This window comes from Centruroides vittatus, unplaced genomic scaffold (assembly GCF_030686945.1).
Source record: "Centruroides vittatus isolate TY-2023 unplaced genomic scaffold, ASM3068694v2 contig_680, whole genome shotgun sequence".
NCBI classification, from domain to species: domain Eukaryota; kingdom Metazoa; phylum Arthropoda; class Arachnida; order Scorpiones; family Buthidae; genus Centruroides; species Centruroides vittatus.
The window spans coordinates 1345290-1366366 of record NW_027122427.1 but is presented as its reverse complement, the minus strand read 5'-3'; the positions used below and the strand labels follow the sequence as shown (position 1 = coordinate 1366366).

General features: G+C 32.4%; 1 protein-coding gene across 5 annotated transcripts in view; it reads right to left on the bottom strand.

Annotated features, from left to right (window-relative positions):
• The window catches only part of LOC136980141 (citron Rho-interacting kinase-like), a 115547-nt gene that overhangs the window by 63984 nt on the left and 30486 nt on the right, over positions 1-21077 (bottom strand). For all 5 annotated transcript variants that reach the window (XM_067276183.1, XM_067276181.1, XM_067276182.1 and 2 more), the window contains exons 7-10: positions 18470-18623; positions 16800-16977; positions 12632-12863; positions 91-218 (exon numbers count right to left, since the gene is read on the bottom strand). In XM_067276183.1, coding sequence (XP_067132284.1) covers positions 91-218; positions 12632-12863; positions 16800-16977; positions 18470-18623 — 692 coding nt within the window. The remainder of the gene's footprint in view (positions 1-90; positions 219-12631; positions 12864-16799; positions 16978-18469; positions 18624-21077) is intronic.

Here is a 21077-nt window from a genome sequence, read left to right as displayed (position 1 = left end):
AATCAAACAAAAGTTTAGAAGTTAACTACAAATTAAATATTTGCTTCTGTACTAAATATTAATACTTTAATTCTGAATAAATTTATTTACTTTAATTCTATTGTCACATCATTCTCTCTCTTCTTAAAATTATCTTTAATGTTCTTCATGATTTCTAATGCTTTTTCTTCTGTTACTGTTCGATCTTTTCTTTCTGTTTCTATTATACGTCTTAAACTCTATAGAACAATTTTTGCAACATTATTTTCTTTTAATAAGTACATTAAAAATACATAATTTAATATGTAAAGTTACTATCATATTATATACCATACATTTCTGCAGATAAGACGACCTTCAGATAAGACGAGGTATAAATTTTCGTCAAAGTTTTATAGTTTTAACATATATCTGTCCTATAAGATGACCCCCAAACTATCAATGGCCTATGAATTTAGTTTAGATCAGTGATCGTCATCTGGATAATAATACTGTATAGCGTAAACAGAATTATATCCTATTTGTAATTTTTCAAATGAACAAATTTTATTTTCTGCCTTGTTATTGTTGCAAACGTTCGCACTGATTCGGGCATTCGGGTAATGACCTTGACTATTCACAAAAACATCGTATGTGGACATGTCCTACTCTCTACTAGTACATAATTATGGTTTGTCCATTTTTTTTTATAATGGTTTTAATTTATATAAATTTCAATCTAATTTTTTTGTAACTGTCCTATAAGATGACCCCAGATTTTGGGGGCCTTTTTTTTTAATTCAACTATCATCTTATCTGTAGAAATATAATTTATCAATCAATATTTTTATTATTCATCTTTCAAGATAATATTGTGAAATCGAATTTTGACAAACGAATCTTTAAAAAAACCCATTTACCTGTCCCATGTTATTCCCCACATATTTCTGGTTGCCACGTGCTAACATTGACCAATTGACCAGAGATATCTTGTTTCTTCATTGGAATGTTTTTAAAACTAGGTGGTGCATTTTTATAATTTTATATTAAAACTAACTTCCAAAATATAATTATTTTTTCTTTTTACATTTATCTATATATATAAAAATGAATGTATGTCTGTCTGTGTGTGTGTGTGTGTGTGTGTGGTGTGTGTGTGTGTGTGTGTGTGTGTTTGTCCTTCATGCATTACCATACCATTTATCCGATTGCCATGAAACTTTGGGAAGTTGTTTAATACACTCCCACAAAGGTTTCTGGCATATGTGAAGACCACCATTTCCCCCCTTTCAAAAATATATTTATATATGGATTAAGGCTTTTATGTCCAACAGATGGCGCTAACTTCCGACGACCTAAGTTTGCTTCTCTGTGAGGCATTGTTTTTCTGTGAGAACGGACTAAACCAGATCATTTTCTATCTATCTATATAAATAAAATATAACGTTCGTTTGTTCCTACCGATTCCTTTGAAATTTTGACACTACGTTGCATTCCAATACGCACGTGTTTTTATATAATACACATGTCGAAATTCCCCCACTGGGGGGAGAGGGACAGGATTAACGCTTACTGTGAAGAACTCGGCTTCTATTTATACTATTTTGCATGCGTTTTTTGCGTTTTTAATTGTGTTTTAATAGGTTACGTCGACAGAATATATACTAAAAAGAGATTTTTCGATATTTCCTTGCGGGGGAGAGGGACAGGATTAAGGCTTACTGTGAAGAACTCGGCTTTTATTATACTATTTTAGACGTGTGTTTGATTGCGTTTTAATAGGGTACGTCAACAGAATATACACTAAAAAGGGATTTTTCGATATTCCCTTGCGAGGGAGAGGGACAGGATTAAGGCTTACTGTGAAGAACTCGGCTTTTATTTATACTATTTTACATGCGGTTTTTTGCGTTTTTAATTGCGTTTTAATAGGTGACGTCTACAGAATATACACTAAAAAAGGGATTTTTCGATATTCCCCAGCGAGGAAAGGGACAGGATTAAGGCTTACCGTGAAGAACTCGGCTTCTATTTATACTATTTTACATGCGGTTTTTTGCGTTTTTTAATTGCGTTTTAATAGGTGACGTCAACAGAATATACACTAAAAAAGGGATTTTTCGATATTCTCCAGCAGGGAAAGGGACAGGATTAAGGCTTACCGTGAAGAACTCGGCTTCTATTTATACTATTTTACATGCGGTTTTTTGCGTTTTTAATTGCGTTTTAATAGGGTACGTCAACAGAATATACACTAAAAAGGGATTTTTCGATATTCCCTTGCGAGGGAGAGGGACAGGATTAAGGCTTACCGTGAAGAACTCGGCTTTTATTATACTATTTTACATGCGGTTTTTTGCGTTTTTAATTGCGTTTTAATAGGTGACGTCAACAGAATATACACTAAAAAAGGGATTTTTCGATATTCCCCAGCGGGGAAAAGGACAGAATTAAGGCTTACCGTGAAGAACTCGGCTTCTATTTATACTATTTTACATGCGGTTTTTTGCGTTTTTAGTTGCGTTTTAATAGGTGACGTCAACAGAATATACACTAAAAAAGGGATTTTTCGATATTCCCCAGCGGGGAAAAGGACAGAATTAAGGCTTACCGTGAAGAACTCCGCTTCTATTTGTACTATTTTACATGCGGTTTTTTGCGTTTTTAGTTGCGTTTTAATAGGTGACGTCAAATATACACTAAAAAAGGGATTTTTCGATATTCCCCAGCGGGGAAAAGGACAGAATTAAGGCTTACCGTGAAGAACTCCGCTTCTATTTATACTATTTTACATGCGGTTTTTTGCGTTTTTAATTGCGTTTTAATAGGTGACGTCAACAGAATATACACTAAAAAAGGGATTTTTCGATATTCCCCAGCGGGGAAAGGGACAGAATTAAGGCTTACCGTGAAGAACTCGGCTTCTATTTATACTATTTTACATGCGGTTTTTTGCGTTTTTAATTGCGTTTTAATAGGTGACGTCAACAGAATATACACTAAAAAAGGGATTTTTCGATATTCCCCAGCGGGGAAAGGGACAGAATTAAGGCTTACCGTGAAGAACTCGGCTTCTATTTATACTATTTTACATGCGGTTTTTTGCGTTTTTAATTGCGTTTTAATAGGTGAAGTCAACAGAATATACACTAAAAAGGGATTTTTTGAAATTCCCCCCATGGGGGAAGTGTTACACATTTATAATAGATGCATTTTGAGCCACAACAACGCGTGGCCGGGTCAGCTAGTTAATATATATATTTTGTTTGTGCAAAATAAAAAAATAATTTTGAATGATACAATAGCCACCATTACTTTTTCAAAAACGGGAAATTTTCGCATTTGACAAAAATTCAACCTGGGGCATCATGCAAAAAAATTTCAACATTAGATAGGTTAATTTCACTGAAAATGCATCGTGGATGACCTCGTGGTCATGGCTGTGGCCAGCAAAGTTTGAATGATCGCACTCATAACCAGCGATACCAAAGATAATTGGAGAATGAGAACGAGACCTGCCGTGAGTGTCGAAGTCCCACTTAGTAGTGAGTCTCTGAGACAGTCTTGTCCCAAATACGGCCTTGCTGTTTTACTTGTTTCCTTATACAATCAACAACACAAAGAGAAATTAGCAAAATAAGCATAATACATAAAAATATACTTGTGTTCAAAATTAAATGCATGTAGCAAAAATGAAAAAACAGACAGGCCACCCATTGCAATGAATCATCCTAATGCCTTCTCTGAGGTATGCCTGATAAGCTACGGATGTATCAAGAACACTTCCTAACTGTTAGCAGTTCCTGACAGATGGTCAGAAAAAATTTTGCTGTATATATATAGTACATTAATGTTGTTGCGTGGATGCACTGCTGTCATGCCTTATTTGCATGACATTTAAGTAGTGATGTAACGAATATTCGGTTACTACCCGATATTCGGCCTAGTTTTCACTATTCGGCCGAATACCGAATATTTAAATCACTATTCGGCCGAATACCGAATACCTAAAAACAGGAGTAAGAAATAACAAAAACACAGTAAATTAATCATTTTGGTAACTTTTATTAATGCTAAAAATTAAACTATAATTATTAAAGAAATAGCGTTTTATTGAAACTTATCGTATTTAATGAAAGAATTATTTATCTATTTCTAGAAGATGAGTAACTAATATATAATTTATTTTATATATAAAGCAAAGAATGAGCATTTTTCATTATATGCAAAAGATAACATTTGAAATCATGTTAATTTTAAAAATATTGACAAAAACAATAGCACTAAAATATCACAAAATTTCACAAATAGAACACCCCCAATAATATATTTGAACTGTTCCACAACTGGGCAGAAACTAGACCATATGTCCCCACTAAAGTATATCCTTAGGGCACTATTCAGTCTACAAATACGTAGTAAAAACAAAATTTTAGCGTTAAAAAGATCGATTGCAAATAAAATAACTTATAAGTTATAACTTACATCTAAATACCAACAACTGCTGAATCATATCAGGCTATTTACAGCTATCACATAAATTATAAACCAATTCGGCACTAGAGGTAGACGTTAGGCTCCATCTCACATTAACTTTAATAATTATAATTTAATTAATTAATTTAAATAATTTAGACCTAATGGAAGAAAAAAATCGTAGTGACAGCGGTCCAATAGAGAGCAGAGTGCGCGATCTTTGCCATAATGCGGTTTGCGCGCCAATTTTCGTATGTGCGTTAATCAAGCCGAATAGTTTGGCCGAATATTCGACCATTCAGCAACGCTCCTGGCCGAATATTCGGTATTCAGCCACGTTCCTAGCCGAATATTCGGTATTCGGCTGAGGCCAAATATACTATTCGTTACATCACTACATTTAAGTAATAGGATGTCACTTTTATAATTTACATATTAAACAAGTTTCAGCTGACCACATTTCATGACGTTGATTTTCACTCAGCTTTAATTTTTGACACTAGTGTATATTTTTGTATTGAATAAAAGTTTACATATATGGTAATCCTAATTAAAGTAGTTCTATTCAACACTGTCTGGAGAAACGTACAACAGTCCAAACAACCAAATTTTGTAGGCTGATGTTTCAGGACATGCAAAAAGATTTTCACAGAAAAAAACTTTAGTACCAAAACTCACCGATATGGATCTTACGGCACAAATGGAAAAACCATACAGGGCTTAAAGCAGTCATGGCAATAAAAAAAAAGTGAGAAAAGAGAGTTCATACTGAAAAAAAACTAAAAAAGCTAATAGTGTTAAATGAACGAAAACAGGCGTTATTAAAAAAAAACACACAAACGCGCACATATTTTGTATCAATAACATTGCATATGATATTAGATTGATTAAGTGGACTGATAAGATTAAATATGAAAATAGTTAGGCTGAGTTTATACTCCAGAAAAGTGACCAGTAAGACTGCATTAAGCCAGAACAGGCCCGCATTAAGTTTTCATGTGCCCCGTACAGAAATCCCACCGTTACACAGCAAAGCAAATGGAATAGTAACATAACTACCAGAATGTGTTTCCATATAACATGCCAAATTTCAAATGCCATTTATTTCAAGGTACATTTTTTGATTTCTTCATAAAAAAATGTAATTAAAGAAGGAAAAAAACTTCTGGCAGAATCAGTGGGTTGCATGTTCATTATATAGCAAGGGTGGGCAAGCAAAAGTTCAGTGGGAGCTGAAATGGAGGTTTTGCAAAATGCATGGGAGCCGCAGTTCTGTACTTTTTTATTCTGTACTGCAGTTCTGTACCTCGATTTTATTATATAATATAAAACAAGTATTGAATTTTTTTAATAAACATATTTTCACAAAATTGTGGAAATAAAACTGTAAAAATAATAATAAAAAGCAGAAATTAACACTTTCGGCAAGAGCCACATAAAACTCAAAAAGAGCCGCATGCGGCTCTCGGAGTCGCATTTGCCCATGTCTGTTATATAGCAATACCACTAGTAATTGTGACCCAATCATTTATTTGGTAATTTTATCAATATTTTTTAAATGATTAAAAATAAAATTACAAAATTCATTACTGGTAATACTAGTCTCCAAATCTATTCCCCTGAATACAATAAAAGAATTTGTTAGTCATTCGACCCACAACTGACAGAGAAGAGAGTTTATGAAAACAATGTAATTAAACATTTAGCAGTTTGTTGTCCTTCACATGGGGGACCGGCAGAGTCTATTACTTTCACGGGAGAAAACATACAAAGCTTTCTACTACCCTGAAGTTGAAAAATAATACAATCCCATGAAATTTAACAAATCTGACGTTAATAAGTAAATGATAAAATTATTTACAGAGAGATGATATTTGATAAGTTTAGTTTTTGCTCTTATAGATCAAATTACAGAAATTATAAATAAAAATCTCATTTTTAAAAAATTAAAATCATAAAATTTCGCTTACAAAACATTGAGATGGAACGCACGCTTTTTATTTTTATAATCGCTTTGTTTTATTACACACAGATATTATTCCTATATAGATTTATTAATTATAATGAACATACATTATGTATAAAATTACATTAAAATAACACTGTAATTAACGTCTGAAATAAAAAACTAATTGAATCGAGTCTCGCCTCCATATTAATTAACGCGCATTGACGTAGCCAGAGTTTATTATGGGGGGCCTAGTAGAGGCTGTAATTTTCTGGGGAGGGGCACCGGGTTAACTGGAGGGCATGCCCACCCATGCCCCTTCCTGGCTACGCCCATGTTAACGCGCCACAGTAATTAATTGATCATGTTGCATCAAATTAAATAATTTATAAAAATTAAAATAATAAATACGTTTATAAAATAATTGGCTGTATCTGTTCGCAATGATAATGTAAAGCACACTGTACTTACAGTTTAGCATTTCCGATATTTAATTTATTTTTGAATTTTAAAATCCATCAAAAAAGTTAATTAATAATAATTAAAATCGAGAAAAAATATAAGTTTCTTTCGAGGTAAGGAAACTTGTAAAAAGTCAGGTACGCAATCATGTGACGCCCATCTCCCCACTTTGCGTAACCAAACAGTCGAGGTTGAAATAAAACCCCAGCAGAAGTAAAAACGAACATCGACGCATGTATAGGACAATAAACTTGAACAGGAGCGAAGATGAGACATGACACCATGTAATTTATGCTAATTACTTTCTAATATTAAAAAATTAAAATCTTCAATAAATTATAATTAAATTAATTTTTTGACTGAGTTCGACTAGAAGCATATCGAAAAGCTAGATTAAAGTGAAAATAGCGATTTTTCGACGCTAAATATTTACAAATTAATTTTTTAATTTGGTGCCGGATTGACCGCAGCTGTTCGAATGTGCACGCGTGTGACGAGTTTTATAGTTTCTGTCGAAATGGAAAATGAAAGACACCGTTAGAATGCAGAAAACCACGGTGCATGCCAAATATATAAGCACCCACTTAAAACCAAACTTTTGTCTTTGTCTAAAGATTGTCTGTCTCTACAGAAGTTATTAATATTTAGAATATTAGTTTAAAATCTTGTATTTCCTGGCACGAGATTCGCTTGATCTTTAATTTTACAGAGTGCTAGAAAGATACAAGCTTTGAAACGAGTGTCCTACAACGTTTTATTTAATAATAACAGTAGAAATCAAATTTATTATCGCTCAACAATTATTATTTTCGGTTTTTCTATGGTAGTCAAAAACGAGTAATATCATCGTTTAAGCTAAAGAATAGCAGGCGGTTGGGAAGAAGTTTGCTTAGCAACTTACTTCAGAAAGTATTGGGTTCTATACGATTTTCCATTGCTAAAACATGAGTTTCTACTGTTAGTATTAAATAAAATCTATTTCTTTCTTTTGTCCACTGTGCTTAAATAAATACAAATGCTAAAAATAATGCTGTATAAAAATCACTCTTAACGCCGAGCTAAAAGTGTACTTATGTCTTAATGCAGCGTGATTATATCGAAGCACCGCGGAGATCGGTATTTCATAAGGATATAAGCAAGGAGAACCCATGTGCAAATTCCTACAGTGTGTGCAGAGTATCAAGCTTTGGTAAGCTCCTCGTTTTGTTAGTCTATATAAATGTAGTACACTACAGTGCCTTATCATGTTGCGCACGGTCCATAAGGCATACGGGGATGTGCTGGTTGCTATTTCGCTCCTGAGCGCATTTACAAAAAAAAAATTTCACATGGGAAGTGAGAAAAGCTAAAAAAGTGCATTTTTCTCAGAAAAAGCTAAAAAAGAGAGGAGCTATGAAAAAAAGCTAAAAAAGAGAGTCACTTTAAGCCCTGCCATATTACAGACAAATTTCTAGGTATAAAAAGCTGTCCATGCAGCACCACAAGACCTATAGTGATAAATTTTATAACTAAATTCCCCCACAGAAATCTCTTCCTATTCTGAAACATCAGCATACAAAACTTGGTTGCATTTGGATTGCAACGTATCTTTCCAGACAGTATTGCATTAACTATGATCACCCCATATATGGATGCAAACAAACATTAATATTTTCAAAATATTTATACTGAAGTATTTCTTTCATATAAAAATATATTTTTATATGAAAACAGTTACAAAATACTAAATTTGTTTAATACAGTGATGCCTTGTATAACGTACGCCTCGAATAACAGATGTTGCAAACAATGGACTTTCTGTTTGGCCGTTACGTGAAGCAAACAACGGACTTTCTGCGAACAAGTGCAAATGATGTTTCTACTCTTTTGCCGTTGCCAATGACAATCTGCTATTTTTAGATGTTTTCCCTTCTTGGCTTCCCAGAATAGCTTCTTTGAAATAGGCGTTTTGGGAGCCTTTGAAAGAGCTGCCACTCAAAGCTCTGCTGATACTGGACAAAGCCCCTGGTCACCCAAAATACCTGGAGGAGATCCTGGAAGAAAGCTATCCTTTCATCAAGGTGCAGTATCTGCCAGCAAACACCACTGCCATTCTTCAGCCAATGGATCAGCAAGTCATTGCCAACTTCAAAAAACTGTACACAAGAGCTCTCTTCATGAAGGTATTTGAAGAATGTCAGCTTTGTGGAGACATGACTGTCCGAAAGTTCTGGAAAGAGAAGTTTGATGTTCTTGTGGCAAATCAGACTTGTCCAGAAGGCCAGGGGAGAAATCACGCAGAAGACCCTCAATTCAGCCTGGAAGAGGCTTGTTCCTGAATGGACCCAGGAAGAACCAGCTGAGAATACAGAAGTGGTGCAGGAGATTATCTCAATAACCCAAGAGTTGGAATTGGAGGTGGAGGAGCTCACCAAGAAGAGCTGACAACTGAAGAGCTCCAAGCACTTCTCGCCCAGGAACATGAAGCTCAAAGGGAAGCTTCATCTGACAAGGAGGAAAAGCTATCCAATCAACCAATTTTAACTGCTGCCATCAAGGACTTTCTTGTCAAATGGGGAGAGGTTCAGGAGTTTACCAACACTCACTATCCAAACACAGCTGAGGTCAACAGGATCAATGATCTCTATAATACACCCTTCCCCATCATTTCCAACAGGTGTTGAAGAAGAGAGAAAAACAAACCACCTTGGACATGTTTTTCAAGAAGCCAGCTGCCAAAAAACAAAGGATGGAACAAGAGGAGTTGACCCTGCAAGCCCCAGTAGCCTCTCCTGAATCTGACTGATTAAAAAACAATAAAGAGAGACCTACTGCAATGTGTAAAAATTGTGTGTCTGTATGAATGTGTGAAGAAAGTGTTCCTCCACCTACTCCTCACAACATATGACTACTTGGCATAATTGGTGACTGCTCCATTTTCATTTTTTTTAAATGGTACAGTGTGGTTATTTTATGCTGCAGAACAAATTAGATGTTTTAATATGTATTTCTATGGGAAAATGCGTTTCGCACAACAAACTTTTCATTTAATGAACATGCAGCTGAAACAGATTAAGTACATTATATGAGGCACCACTGTAATAATAATTTTCTAATGTAATTGATATCCTTAACACACCAATTAAAGTTATGCTAATTTTAACTAACAAATTGAAAAATTTACTTTGAACTAAATAAAACTTTCAATTAAAAAAAATATGTTCTTCCTCCTCCTCCTCTGTTTTTTACAAGTCCTATCATATATATACATTTACCATTTGACTTCTTAAAAAAAATTATATTTGTATTTGAATTGTTTTGCTGATATAGATTTAAAAGAATATATGAATAATAACATGAGAATAATATGAATGAAAGTGCATCTGTCACTATGGAATTAGTATGTAACTGTGTACTATACACATTTATACTTTAAAATATTTTTTAACCATAATATGATTCAATTAGACCATTGGAGAGACCTGCACCAGGTGCTTGCCAATGTCAGGATTTCTGATATGGCATGCAGAGAGAGAGAGAAAGACCATTTTATGTTACTTAAATGTAAATGACAGACTAGCCATTCTGGAGAAAGTTTGTCAATAGGAAAGATAACTTCTGGCTCCAATGTTGCCTTCAAGGAAAGTCTGTAATGAATGAAAGTGTTTTTGTCATTATTGGATTAGTTTGTCATATGTACAGTACATGTTTTTTTTAAATATTGGTGTGTAAATATATCATCAAAAATAATTTAAACATATGGGATTACGTTAGAAATTTTACTAAGTGTAGTAATGTATATGCTAACAATATGAGCATATACAGTATAAATATATTAATTTATGCTAATGATTTAACACAACATATTTCAATAGAAAATGGAAAGCCTATAAAAGTTATCGTCTAGCCCAGAGGTCGGAAAATGCGGCTCGCGAGCCATATGTGGCTCTTTGCATAGACGTTTGCGGCTCTTCGGATGTAAACTCCAATCTCACCTCATCAAGCAGCCTTATAATTTATGAGTTTGAGATACAGCCACCAAACAGACTTCAACTCATACGGCATACTCTTTACCATTCTTTAGCCCGCCTGCACATGGCCACTCGCGTTGATCAATATGAATCGCATGCGAGTGGTAGCATTTAAAGCATATCTATATATATAACCTATTGAACGCCTGTCCGTCTGTCCGTCCGTGTAACGTTATGCCGAAAACGGCCACTAGAGAGCCCCTGTCGTGTGTCATATTTCGCACATTTAAATTAACAATATAAATTATTATTTACATCAACAGTATAAATTATTATTATTCATTTGGCCAATAGCCAATAACAATATAAATAATTCAGTATATTTGTAATAGGAATTTATTATTGTCACGGAATGCCTGTAACGCTCACTAGGGGGCGTCTTTCAACACAGTTGGTTGGCGATCGGTCAAGCATTTAAACCTCGATGCGGCTCTCTGGCGCTTTTGTTATCCTGTTTCCATGCCAATTTGGCTCTTCTCACTTGACAAACTGCCAACCCCTGGTCTAGCCTCTTCAAATGTTGTTGCTTTTATTATCTTATTTATAGACTACTCAGTCAAATTGAAAGTTAAAAGAACAATTCAAAATCAGTAGGATCAATCTGAAATATTTTGTCAAATATGCCACTGCATAAATACTTAACCCTTGGTTATCTTAACACAGAAAAAGCAGAACAAAAACAGAGTGCATGAATAGGTGGAAGAGTAAGATGATAAACTATGGCTATCATGTGACAGACAGCCTGGCAGAAAGTTTTTTCCTGTACAGCATCTTGTACAATAGGGTCAGATTTTCTGGACTGCAAGGACCTTGTTATATTGAGTCAACCTATGTATGTTATACTATGCATTTATTTTGTTATTTTACCTTTATCTATATAACATAGTTTTTTTGTTTTTAAATAATGTTGTAGAACAGATGTTTTTCCATATTACAAATACAAATAATTAAAAAAAACCCTAAAATCTCAAATACTATAGTAGTTTCAACAAATTTTTGAGACAGGAAACTTTTATAACAAATAATTAAATTTAAAAAAAAGGGAGGAAAATGTTTTAACTATTTTTTTAAAATTTCGAACTAATATTTAATTGTAGCAAAAAAGTAATTTTTTGCAATGAAATTTAAACTTCTGATACACATTAGAAACTGTGATAAGTAAATTAATCAGGAAATAATACTATTGTTACAATAATTATTAATAGGTTATTGTTTAAATTTTCTGATAATATGCATTATAAAACATCATTGTACCATGTTAATATAATAGAATATGAAATTGATTAATAATTATATAAAAAAACTGTTTGCTAAATTTTACATAAATAAAGAAGATTCTAAAGATAAAATAATGATATCAGGAAAAAATTTAATTAAACTAATAATTCCTATAATTGAGCTATTAAATCATTTAGGCTTGAAAAATATACAAATTTCGATACTGTATTATAAAAGTAAATTACTTGAGAAATTCAATTTTACAAAAAGTACAGGCATATACTCTATCCATCCTATGTAAAGTTTCAACTAAACAAACATAATATGAAAAATATAAAAATTTTTAATTAAGAACTAAAAACTTTAGAAAATAATAAATTATATACTGAAAGAAAAAATGTAAATATATTCTGTATAATTTAATTAAATATAAAAGAATTTGATTTAATTAAACATTCTGTTATAAACTATGTTATCAACTTACATTTTATTAATACTTTATTAACTGATAACTGAAAATTTAATTGAAATAACAATAGTAATAAATTAATTTTCATACCGACACTTCCGATTCCAACTGAACTATTTTATTTTGTTCTGCATTTTGTTCTTCCTGCGCAGATTTAATTTTTTTCTCTCGTTCCTTAAGGCATTCCTGTAATTCCTCAATTTGTTTTCTTAAAAGTATTTCATTTTCTTCTAATAACGTAATTTTTTGAGATTCTTTTTTATTTTCATCACCAGAAGTCACATTCAATAATGCAATACTGTTATCCATGCTCATGGAAATTCTAAAAATGTTATTAAGTTTAAAATTTATATCAAGCAACTGTTTTAAGTTTTATAAAAAATATAGTGTAGAGATAATTACTGTACTTAAACTAAAATTTTCTAGTTTTGTTAACAATATATTGAATTTAACAACAATTACAATTCATTTTTATAGATTCATTAACAAATTCATAAAATTGCTGTTAAAGAAACTTGTTATTTTGTTCATAAAGAGAAACATAATATAAATATATATACTAAGACATTTTACTTGCTTGAAAAACTAAATTTTAATTTAGTTTTTCAAGCAAGTAAAATGTCTTATTATATGAATTAAAATGAATTGAAATGAATTATTTTTAACTTAAATGTTCTGGAAATTCACATGAATTTCCAGAACATTTAAGTTAAAAATAATTCATTTCAATTAAAATATAATTATCTCAATATTTTTAAACTGCATTTCATTTTAGTCTAATTTTATTAAAATTAAAATAAAAGCAATCGTATACACTATATTGCCAGAAATGACCAGACACCACCTGGAACATATGCAGATTTGCCCATGCATAAAAGATGCAAATCCTGATGCAATGAAAGGACCATGAACCCATAGTAGACGTGTGTTAGTTATTGTTATTAAAACGAACAAATGATGCAAGCTGAGTGAGACTGAATGTGGTATGATTATTGGCACCCATTGATTTGGCCATTCTATCTGAGATTTCTGGGAAGTTCCAGATACCATGTTCAACAGTGAGCAACGTTGTAGTGAAATAGAAACGTGAAGGAGTTATAAAACCCAAAACCCGACCTGAAAATACTGACAGATTGGGATTAAAGATGTCTCTAATGCATGGTGAGGTCAAACTGGCAGTCCTTGTTAGAATCTGTGGCAACAGGCTTTGGGAAATGATACCCGCTCTAATACCATCCATAGAGAAGTGTTTGCACTTGGATTCCATGGGTGAGCTTCAGCACAAAAGCCAATGATCACTACATGGAATGCTGCTCATCGACTACAGTGGTATAAAGCACATTGCCAGTGGACACTGGAACAACAGGAAGACATCTTGTGGAGCGATGAATTATGCTACACATTGTGGATATCCAATGAATGTGTACTGACGTAGAGGTTGCCTGGTGAACACAACTTACTGGAGTGTATTGTTCCCACTGTGAAATTTGTCAAAGGAGGAATTCTCCTGTTTTTCTGAATTTGTGTGGTCCTGTTTTTTGTAATTTGGTCTTGTATCCCTAGTTTTTGTGCCCAGAACCTCGAAAGCCAAAAGCTAAAAAGCAATTTTGGACAATTACGCTCTGGCCACTCTCTGGCAACAATTTGGAATTGGCCCATTTCTCTTTCAGTTTGATATTTTTAATTAATAATAAATATTTTGACAATATTGATTGCCTGTTATTGAATTGCACAATAATATATCATTTATATTAATAATAAATTTCATTACGTCTAACATTATAACTTAATAATAAAGACAATTCCATTGCTCATGAAGGTGAGGAAGAATGGCTGGTGGTAACATTGGATAGCTTATTGGTTTAAAAAAAAATATGCCAAAAGATACCAGTCAAAACTGAAAGAGTTAGTACATAATTTTAATGATGGTGAAATTACAACCAATGATAGACCAATGATAATATTTTGAGATGTGAACTGTGTAAGGTTACTATAAATTTGAATGAAAAGCATCTCTTTCTACAAGTTACGTAGCACATTAATATACTATAGATTGATACTCACGCCAAATATTGTATAGTAGGACAGAGTTCACTGAGTTACAATGCCGAACTCAGCAAACTCTCCATCCTACTGCACATTAAATATACAAATGTAAATTTAATGTAAATTTACTTAAAATCTTTTTGAACAAGAAAAAAGGGGAGACAAGTACAATTTCCAATGTTAACTCAGGATATTATTTCTTCAAAGTGTGAAGTTAAGACTATTTACAAAAAATTTTTACATTTTCGAGTCTATCTTTTAATCCTTTACACTACTCCAGAAGTAACAGCCACTATGGTTAAAGAACAAACTTCTTTTACAAAGGTAAAAATAGGTAAAAAATTCACAAAGTAAAAACGATCCAGTGTCAGCCTTTTATTAGAGGTTCTGACACCTTTCACTAAAATCACAAAGAATTCCTCTAACCATATTATCCTTTTCCAATTTAACTGTTTCAAGCCCTCTGGTGGTAGATACGAGATAGACTCGAAAATGTAAAAATTTTTTGTAAATAGTCTTAACTTCACACTTTGAAGAAATAATATCCTGAGTTAACATTGGAAATTGTACTATATGCAAATTAATGTGAAAAACTCGTATCTACCACCAGAGGGCTTGAAGCAGTTAAATTGGAAAAGGATAATATGGTGAGAGGAATTCTTTGTGATTTTAGTGAAAGGTGTCAGAACCTCTAATAAAAGGCTGACACTGGATCGTTTTTACTTTGTGAATTTTTTACCTATTTTTACCTTTGTAAAAGAAGTTTGTTCTTTAACCATAGTGGCTGTTACTTCTGGAGTAGTGTAAAGGATTAAAAGATAGACTCGAAAATGTAAAAATTTTTTGTAAATAGTCTTAACTTCACACTTTGGAGACAAATACTTTTTTTGTATGATCAATGTATATCCTTCATGACATGTTTTTTATTTTACACTTAAGATCAGCCATCTCCAGTTCAGATCAGATTAAACATTGATATTGACCTCTCCAATAATCTATATAGAGATTGTGTTGCACCTTGCAACAGGTAATTGACCACCTAGAGAACAAAGACAGGTTCAAAACTAATTGAAGAGTCACATTAATAAAAGCCCATGTTTCAAAGACAGCAGATTTTCTTCATCCAAAGGGGATTACCTCGCCTAAAATTTAATGGCATGAAGACCCGTTTCTTCTTCCTTTGTGCTTTTACTCCTACAGCCAACTTTATCTTCAATTCTCCATTGATCATCACCTGTCCCATCATTGGAACCAATGACAATGCCCCAGGGCTGACAAATTGTCAAGGGACATAATCAATGGTTCAATATCACTGCTCTGGACTTTTAAATCAGAATATTGTCCCATGATATTGACAAAAAGAAATTAAACATTACCCTAGCCGTATATGCAACAGATAATGAGGTGCACGCCTTTCACAACATGGCTATCATCATCAAAACATGCCAACTCCATCAAGATAAACTAGAAGCATTAGAAATATTTAAACTGAGAAAAAGGGCCATTGCATAAATTTTAAAGACAAAAAACAACTATCATACATATAACAATCCTTATATGACCATATGACCAAATATGACATAACATGACAGAAAAAGTATAATGAAAAATTTCTCAGTTATTGTTATATGGTCTTCAAATGTTTATTTTAATTGTGTATTTTGTAATTTTATATTTAATGTTACTTTTATTTTTACATATCTCAAAAATATCTTTCATTTAATTTAAAAAAAAATCATTGTTCAATTTAATCATTCCATCATCGAATATAGAATCAAGGCCTGAAGATCTCCAATTGCAGATTGAAAACATTAGTCGAAAAAGCTTTTTTGAATTACACCTTACTAGAAAATAATTTAAGGCTTTTGATTGAAGTGTTTACTACATCATTCCATTCCAATAAGTAGAGTTTATATCTTTTAAGGAATCAAATTCTTATAACAAAACAAATTTGACAATGCTCAGATTATGGTATATAAATGTGTACAATTGTTGACAAAAAAAAGGGGAAAAAAATCTTCACTTTCATTTAATTTTTACCATTAATATCAAAGAGAGAGTTATAATTTCCTCAAATCAAAAATAAAAAATATATAGGATTAAATAAAACAATTGCACATAAGACAGTAGATAACATCTAAAATCCAAACTGTATAGCATTATGATTTTAAATGCAATTTATACACTAGACTGAAATAAAATTAAATCTTACCTCTCTGTAACGGTATTGCAACATGAGTAAGTGAATCCAATAAAAGGCAGATTTTTACCACTAAATTCTTTCTTTGATTTTAAATCAGAAGCAGATGGACGAGCAGTTTCATGTTCAAAATCATCAAAATTAGAAGTATCATCTTCTGCAGACACTTTTGGTACAAAAGGAGGAGGAACTGTTAAACAATGGATGATTAAACATATTACATTCAAACAATTAAAGGAATATTAACTAAGAAAATTTTATAAATATTTTTAAAACACAAATATGATAATGTTCAAAAACATCAGAGTTAATTTACAAGAATGATTTTATTACAATATTAAATGTGTTAATTATTTTAATATACTGTAAAGCCAAAAAAATTTTACTATACTTAAAATTCAACTTATTATAATTAGTTGGGACTTGTCTGAAGTGATAACAATTACTAATAATGAGAAGTGAACTAACTAAATAACACTAAAGAAAATTCTGGCTTCATTATTCATAACCTTAAAAAAATATGTTAAAACGAAAAATTATATAAAACTTTAAGATTAATTATAATTATTAATTAAACAATGCTCGATAAATTATATATTGCATGCCATCAACTTTAAAACAACAGCTAGAGTTTTGCCACAATTTAAACTATTGTATTGTGATCAAATAACAATTACATGTACTCCTCACTTTACGACCTAGCTACTTAACAACCACTCGCACTTACGACCAATCGAGTTTCGACCTGCAATTGGGAAATCCCCTTTCTCAGCTTGAGTGTCGGTCACTGGCGAATGGTGACATGCGCACTAAGCATACTATAATAGGCTAATAGCGTACTATAATAGTCTTTTTATGAATAAATTTGAAGTTTGTTGGATAATTTGTATAATTTTAGAATGATCCTATATTCCTAGTGCAAGATCCTTGCTTATCGACCAATTCGCTTAACGACGCAGTTGTCGAAATGGAACTCAGTCATAAAGTGAGGAGTACATGTATAACAATTAAAACAGTGTTTAAAACACTGGATAAAACTGATAACAATAACTGGTAACAACTAAATGTTATCAGAAAATATGTTGAGGTAGATAAATCTTTCTAAGCATTATTTTCATGTTAATTATTAGAAAATAATAATAACCTAATAATAACCAAATTCTGATTGCAATAAGTGGAATATACTGTATTACAGCATATTTAGAATAATATATATATATATATATATATATATTATATTGGAATATATAGAGAATTATTATAAAAATTTTAATTTTTTTCATTTCAAAATATTTAAACTGTAATAATTGAAATCACACAAATGTTGTATGTATAGTGCTTCATGTTAGCAGTGACTATTGTTGGATTTCAAACAAGCTCAAAGAAACCAAACTGTAAAACAACAACAAACTACCTTCATTACAAACAGATGTAATCTTTGCCTTTTGTTAAGTTCTATCTCTATCTCTAGAATATACAGCCAATTAGACTTGAACATTTCAAAAAATTTAAATTTTTGAATTAAATGCAACTTTAATTCAAAAAAAGTTTTTTAAACATACAATTTACAAGAAGCATACAATTAATAATTTGGCTACGTACAAACAACTACAGCATATAGAATAATTCAAATCAAAAGAAGGAAGTATATATAGAACTTTGTTTCCTAAAACTATTCTTACTTTGTCTTATATTATCCCAATCAATATCAATGAAGAATATGTTTACATAAAGTTGTTCATAGCCCCAACGTTCAGTACTTTCTTGTAGTAAACCTTTAATTAGATCAACTGCTGATTGAGATACTTCAACATCATTTGGAAACTTCAGAGATTTCTATAATAAAATACCAACACCATAAATATGAATGATTATAAACAAGATTTTAATCTTATAATTTATTCAAAAAAAGCAAAAGCATCAATAATAAATAAATACATGTCTCACAAAAAACTTTTTAATTCAGATACATATGTCAACAGTACAAGCATAATTATTGTTTTTAACTAAAACACATTAACTTTTGTCTGGCATAATACATTGCATTTGTGCCAATTAAGTATTGCAATCACACTACTACAATAATAATAATAATAATAATAATAATTATTATTATTATGTTGGATTAAGTGAGATATACTCGGTTAACACCGGTGGCTGTGTACTATGCCGGACCAAAGTCAAGGCATAGTAACCAAAACAGAAATTAAAGAAGTGTATCAGTGTGTGTGTCTGTATTCAGGAATTTTCTCACAATATGACATGTATTCAATATAGTGGCCTTCTGTAGTGTGATGTATGTGTTTCTATTCAATTGTAATGTGCCCAGGCTTTTGTGTAGTGTGTGTGGTATGACACCTGTAGAGGAGAGAACAACAGGTACAATAAGCACCCTATCCATCCTCCACAGATGCCTTATTTCCTGGGCAAGTTCTGTGTACTTGCTGACTTTTTCAGTGCATGTGTTTTGTACATTGTGAGTGTTTGGAATGGATATGTCTATAATGTATGTAATTTTATTGTGTTTGTCAATGAGTGTGATGTCTGGTCTGTTGTGGTAAATTGTTTTATCTGTGATTATGGCTCTGTCGTAGTACATTTTGTGCGTGTTGTTTTCCAATACTGTCTGTGGAATGTATTTGTAGTACGGTTCGTGGATGTCTACTAATTTGTGTTTCTTTGCAAGCTCTTGGTGTATTATATTTGCTACTTGATTATGTCTGTGTAAATAATCTGTCTGTGCCAAGAGCTTGCAACCAGAGGTGATGTGTTGTATAGTTTCTGGCATGATGTGACATTTTCTGCATGTGTCATTTGTGAGTGTTGCATCTTTGAGTATGTGTTTTCTGTAGTTTTTAGTATTTATGACCTGATCCTGTATGGCGATCATGAATCCTTCCGTCTCCCCAAAGAGGCATCCCCGAGCTAACTGGCTGTTTGACACAGTTTTGTCAACAAAATCCTGGGCCAGGTCGTAAGGATGCCTGCCATGGAGTGCCTTTCGAGCCCACGATTGCTTAATGGTGTCTATGCTTTTTATATGTTGTGTTGTGTCCATATGATGTGAGTGTAAGTTTAATGGTGTGTTATTTGAGTCTGCTAGAGTTACTGCTTTATGTAATTGTAACGTTTCTTGTTTCTTGTAGAAAAACTCTCGCAGTGACTGTATTTGTTTGTACTGAAGGTTAACTATGTCAATCAGGCCACGTCCACTATCTTTACGTGGAAGGGTTAATCTTTCTGTGGCGGATTTAAAATGATGATGTTTATGCTTAGTAAGTGTAGTTCTTGTTTTCCTTCGGAGCTGCTCAAGATCTGTGTGAGTCCAATGTATAACTCCAAAAGAATATGTGAGTACTAGAATGACATGTGTGTTTATTGCTTTAACTGTGTGTTTTGCATTTAATTGTGTTCTGAGAATAGCATTTAACCTACTTTGGTATTCTTTAATTAATCTTTGCTTTATTTGTGTATGTTCTGTTAGTATAGCCTGTTGGAATCCTAAATACTTGTAAAACTCGCCCTCTTCCATGGATTCAATAATGTCTCCATTTCGAAGCGCAAAATCTTCTTTCTTCGGGATTCCTTTTTCTATGTAAAGTGTTTTGCTTTTATCTAGACCAAATTCCATTTGTATGTCCTTGGTGTATGAATGTGTGATTTGTAGGAGTTGACAAAGTTGTTTTTGTGTGGATGCATAAAGTTTTATGTCATCCATGTACATGAGATGTGACAGTGTAAACTGTGTTGTTTTTTCATGTCTGATATTGTAACCATATTGCATGTTGTTTAAAATGTTGGATAATGGGTTCAGGGCTAAGCAGAACCAGAGAGGACTCAAGGAATCTCCTTGAAAAATTCCTCGCCTAATAAAAATTTGGTTTGTTTGTATGGAAGTGTTACTAACCCTGAGATGTAGTGTTGTTCTCCAGTGCTGCATAGTGTTTTGAAAGAATGCAATGAGTGATGGATGTATTTTGTACATGTGTAGGATATGTAGCAGCCAACTGCATGGAACACTGTCGAATGCTTTTCTGTAGTCTATATACGCCACGTTTATGTTTCTGTGTTGTTTGTGTGCTTGCCGTAGAATGACTGAATCTATGAGTAACTGTTCTTTGCATCCCGTGATTTCTACGGCAACCTTTTTGTTGTTCCGTTAGAATGTTGTGTTCTTCAACATGTTTGTATATTTTGTTTGCGATACAGGATGTCAATAATTTGTAGAGTGTTGGAAGACATGTAATTGGTCTGTATTGTGTGGGGTCTGTGGTATTATTGTTTTTAGGT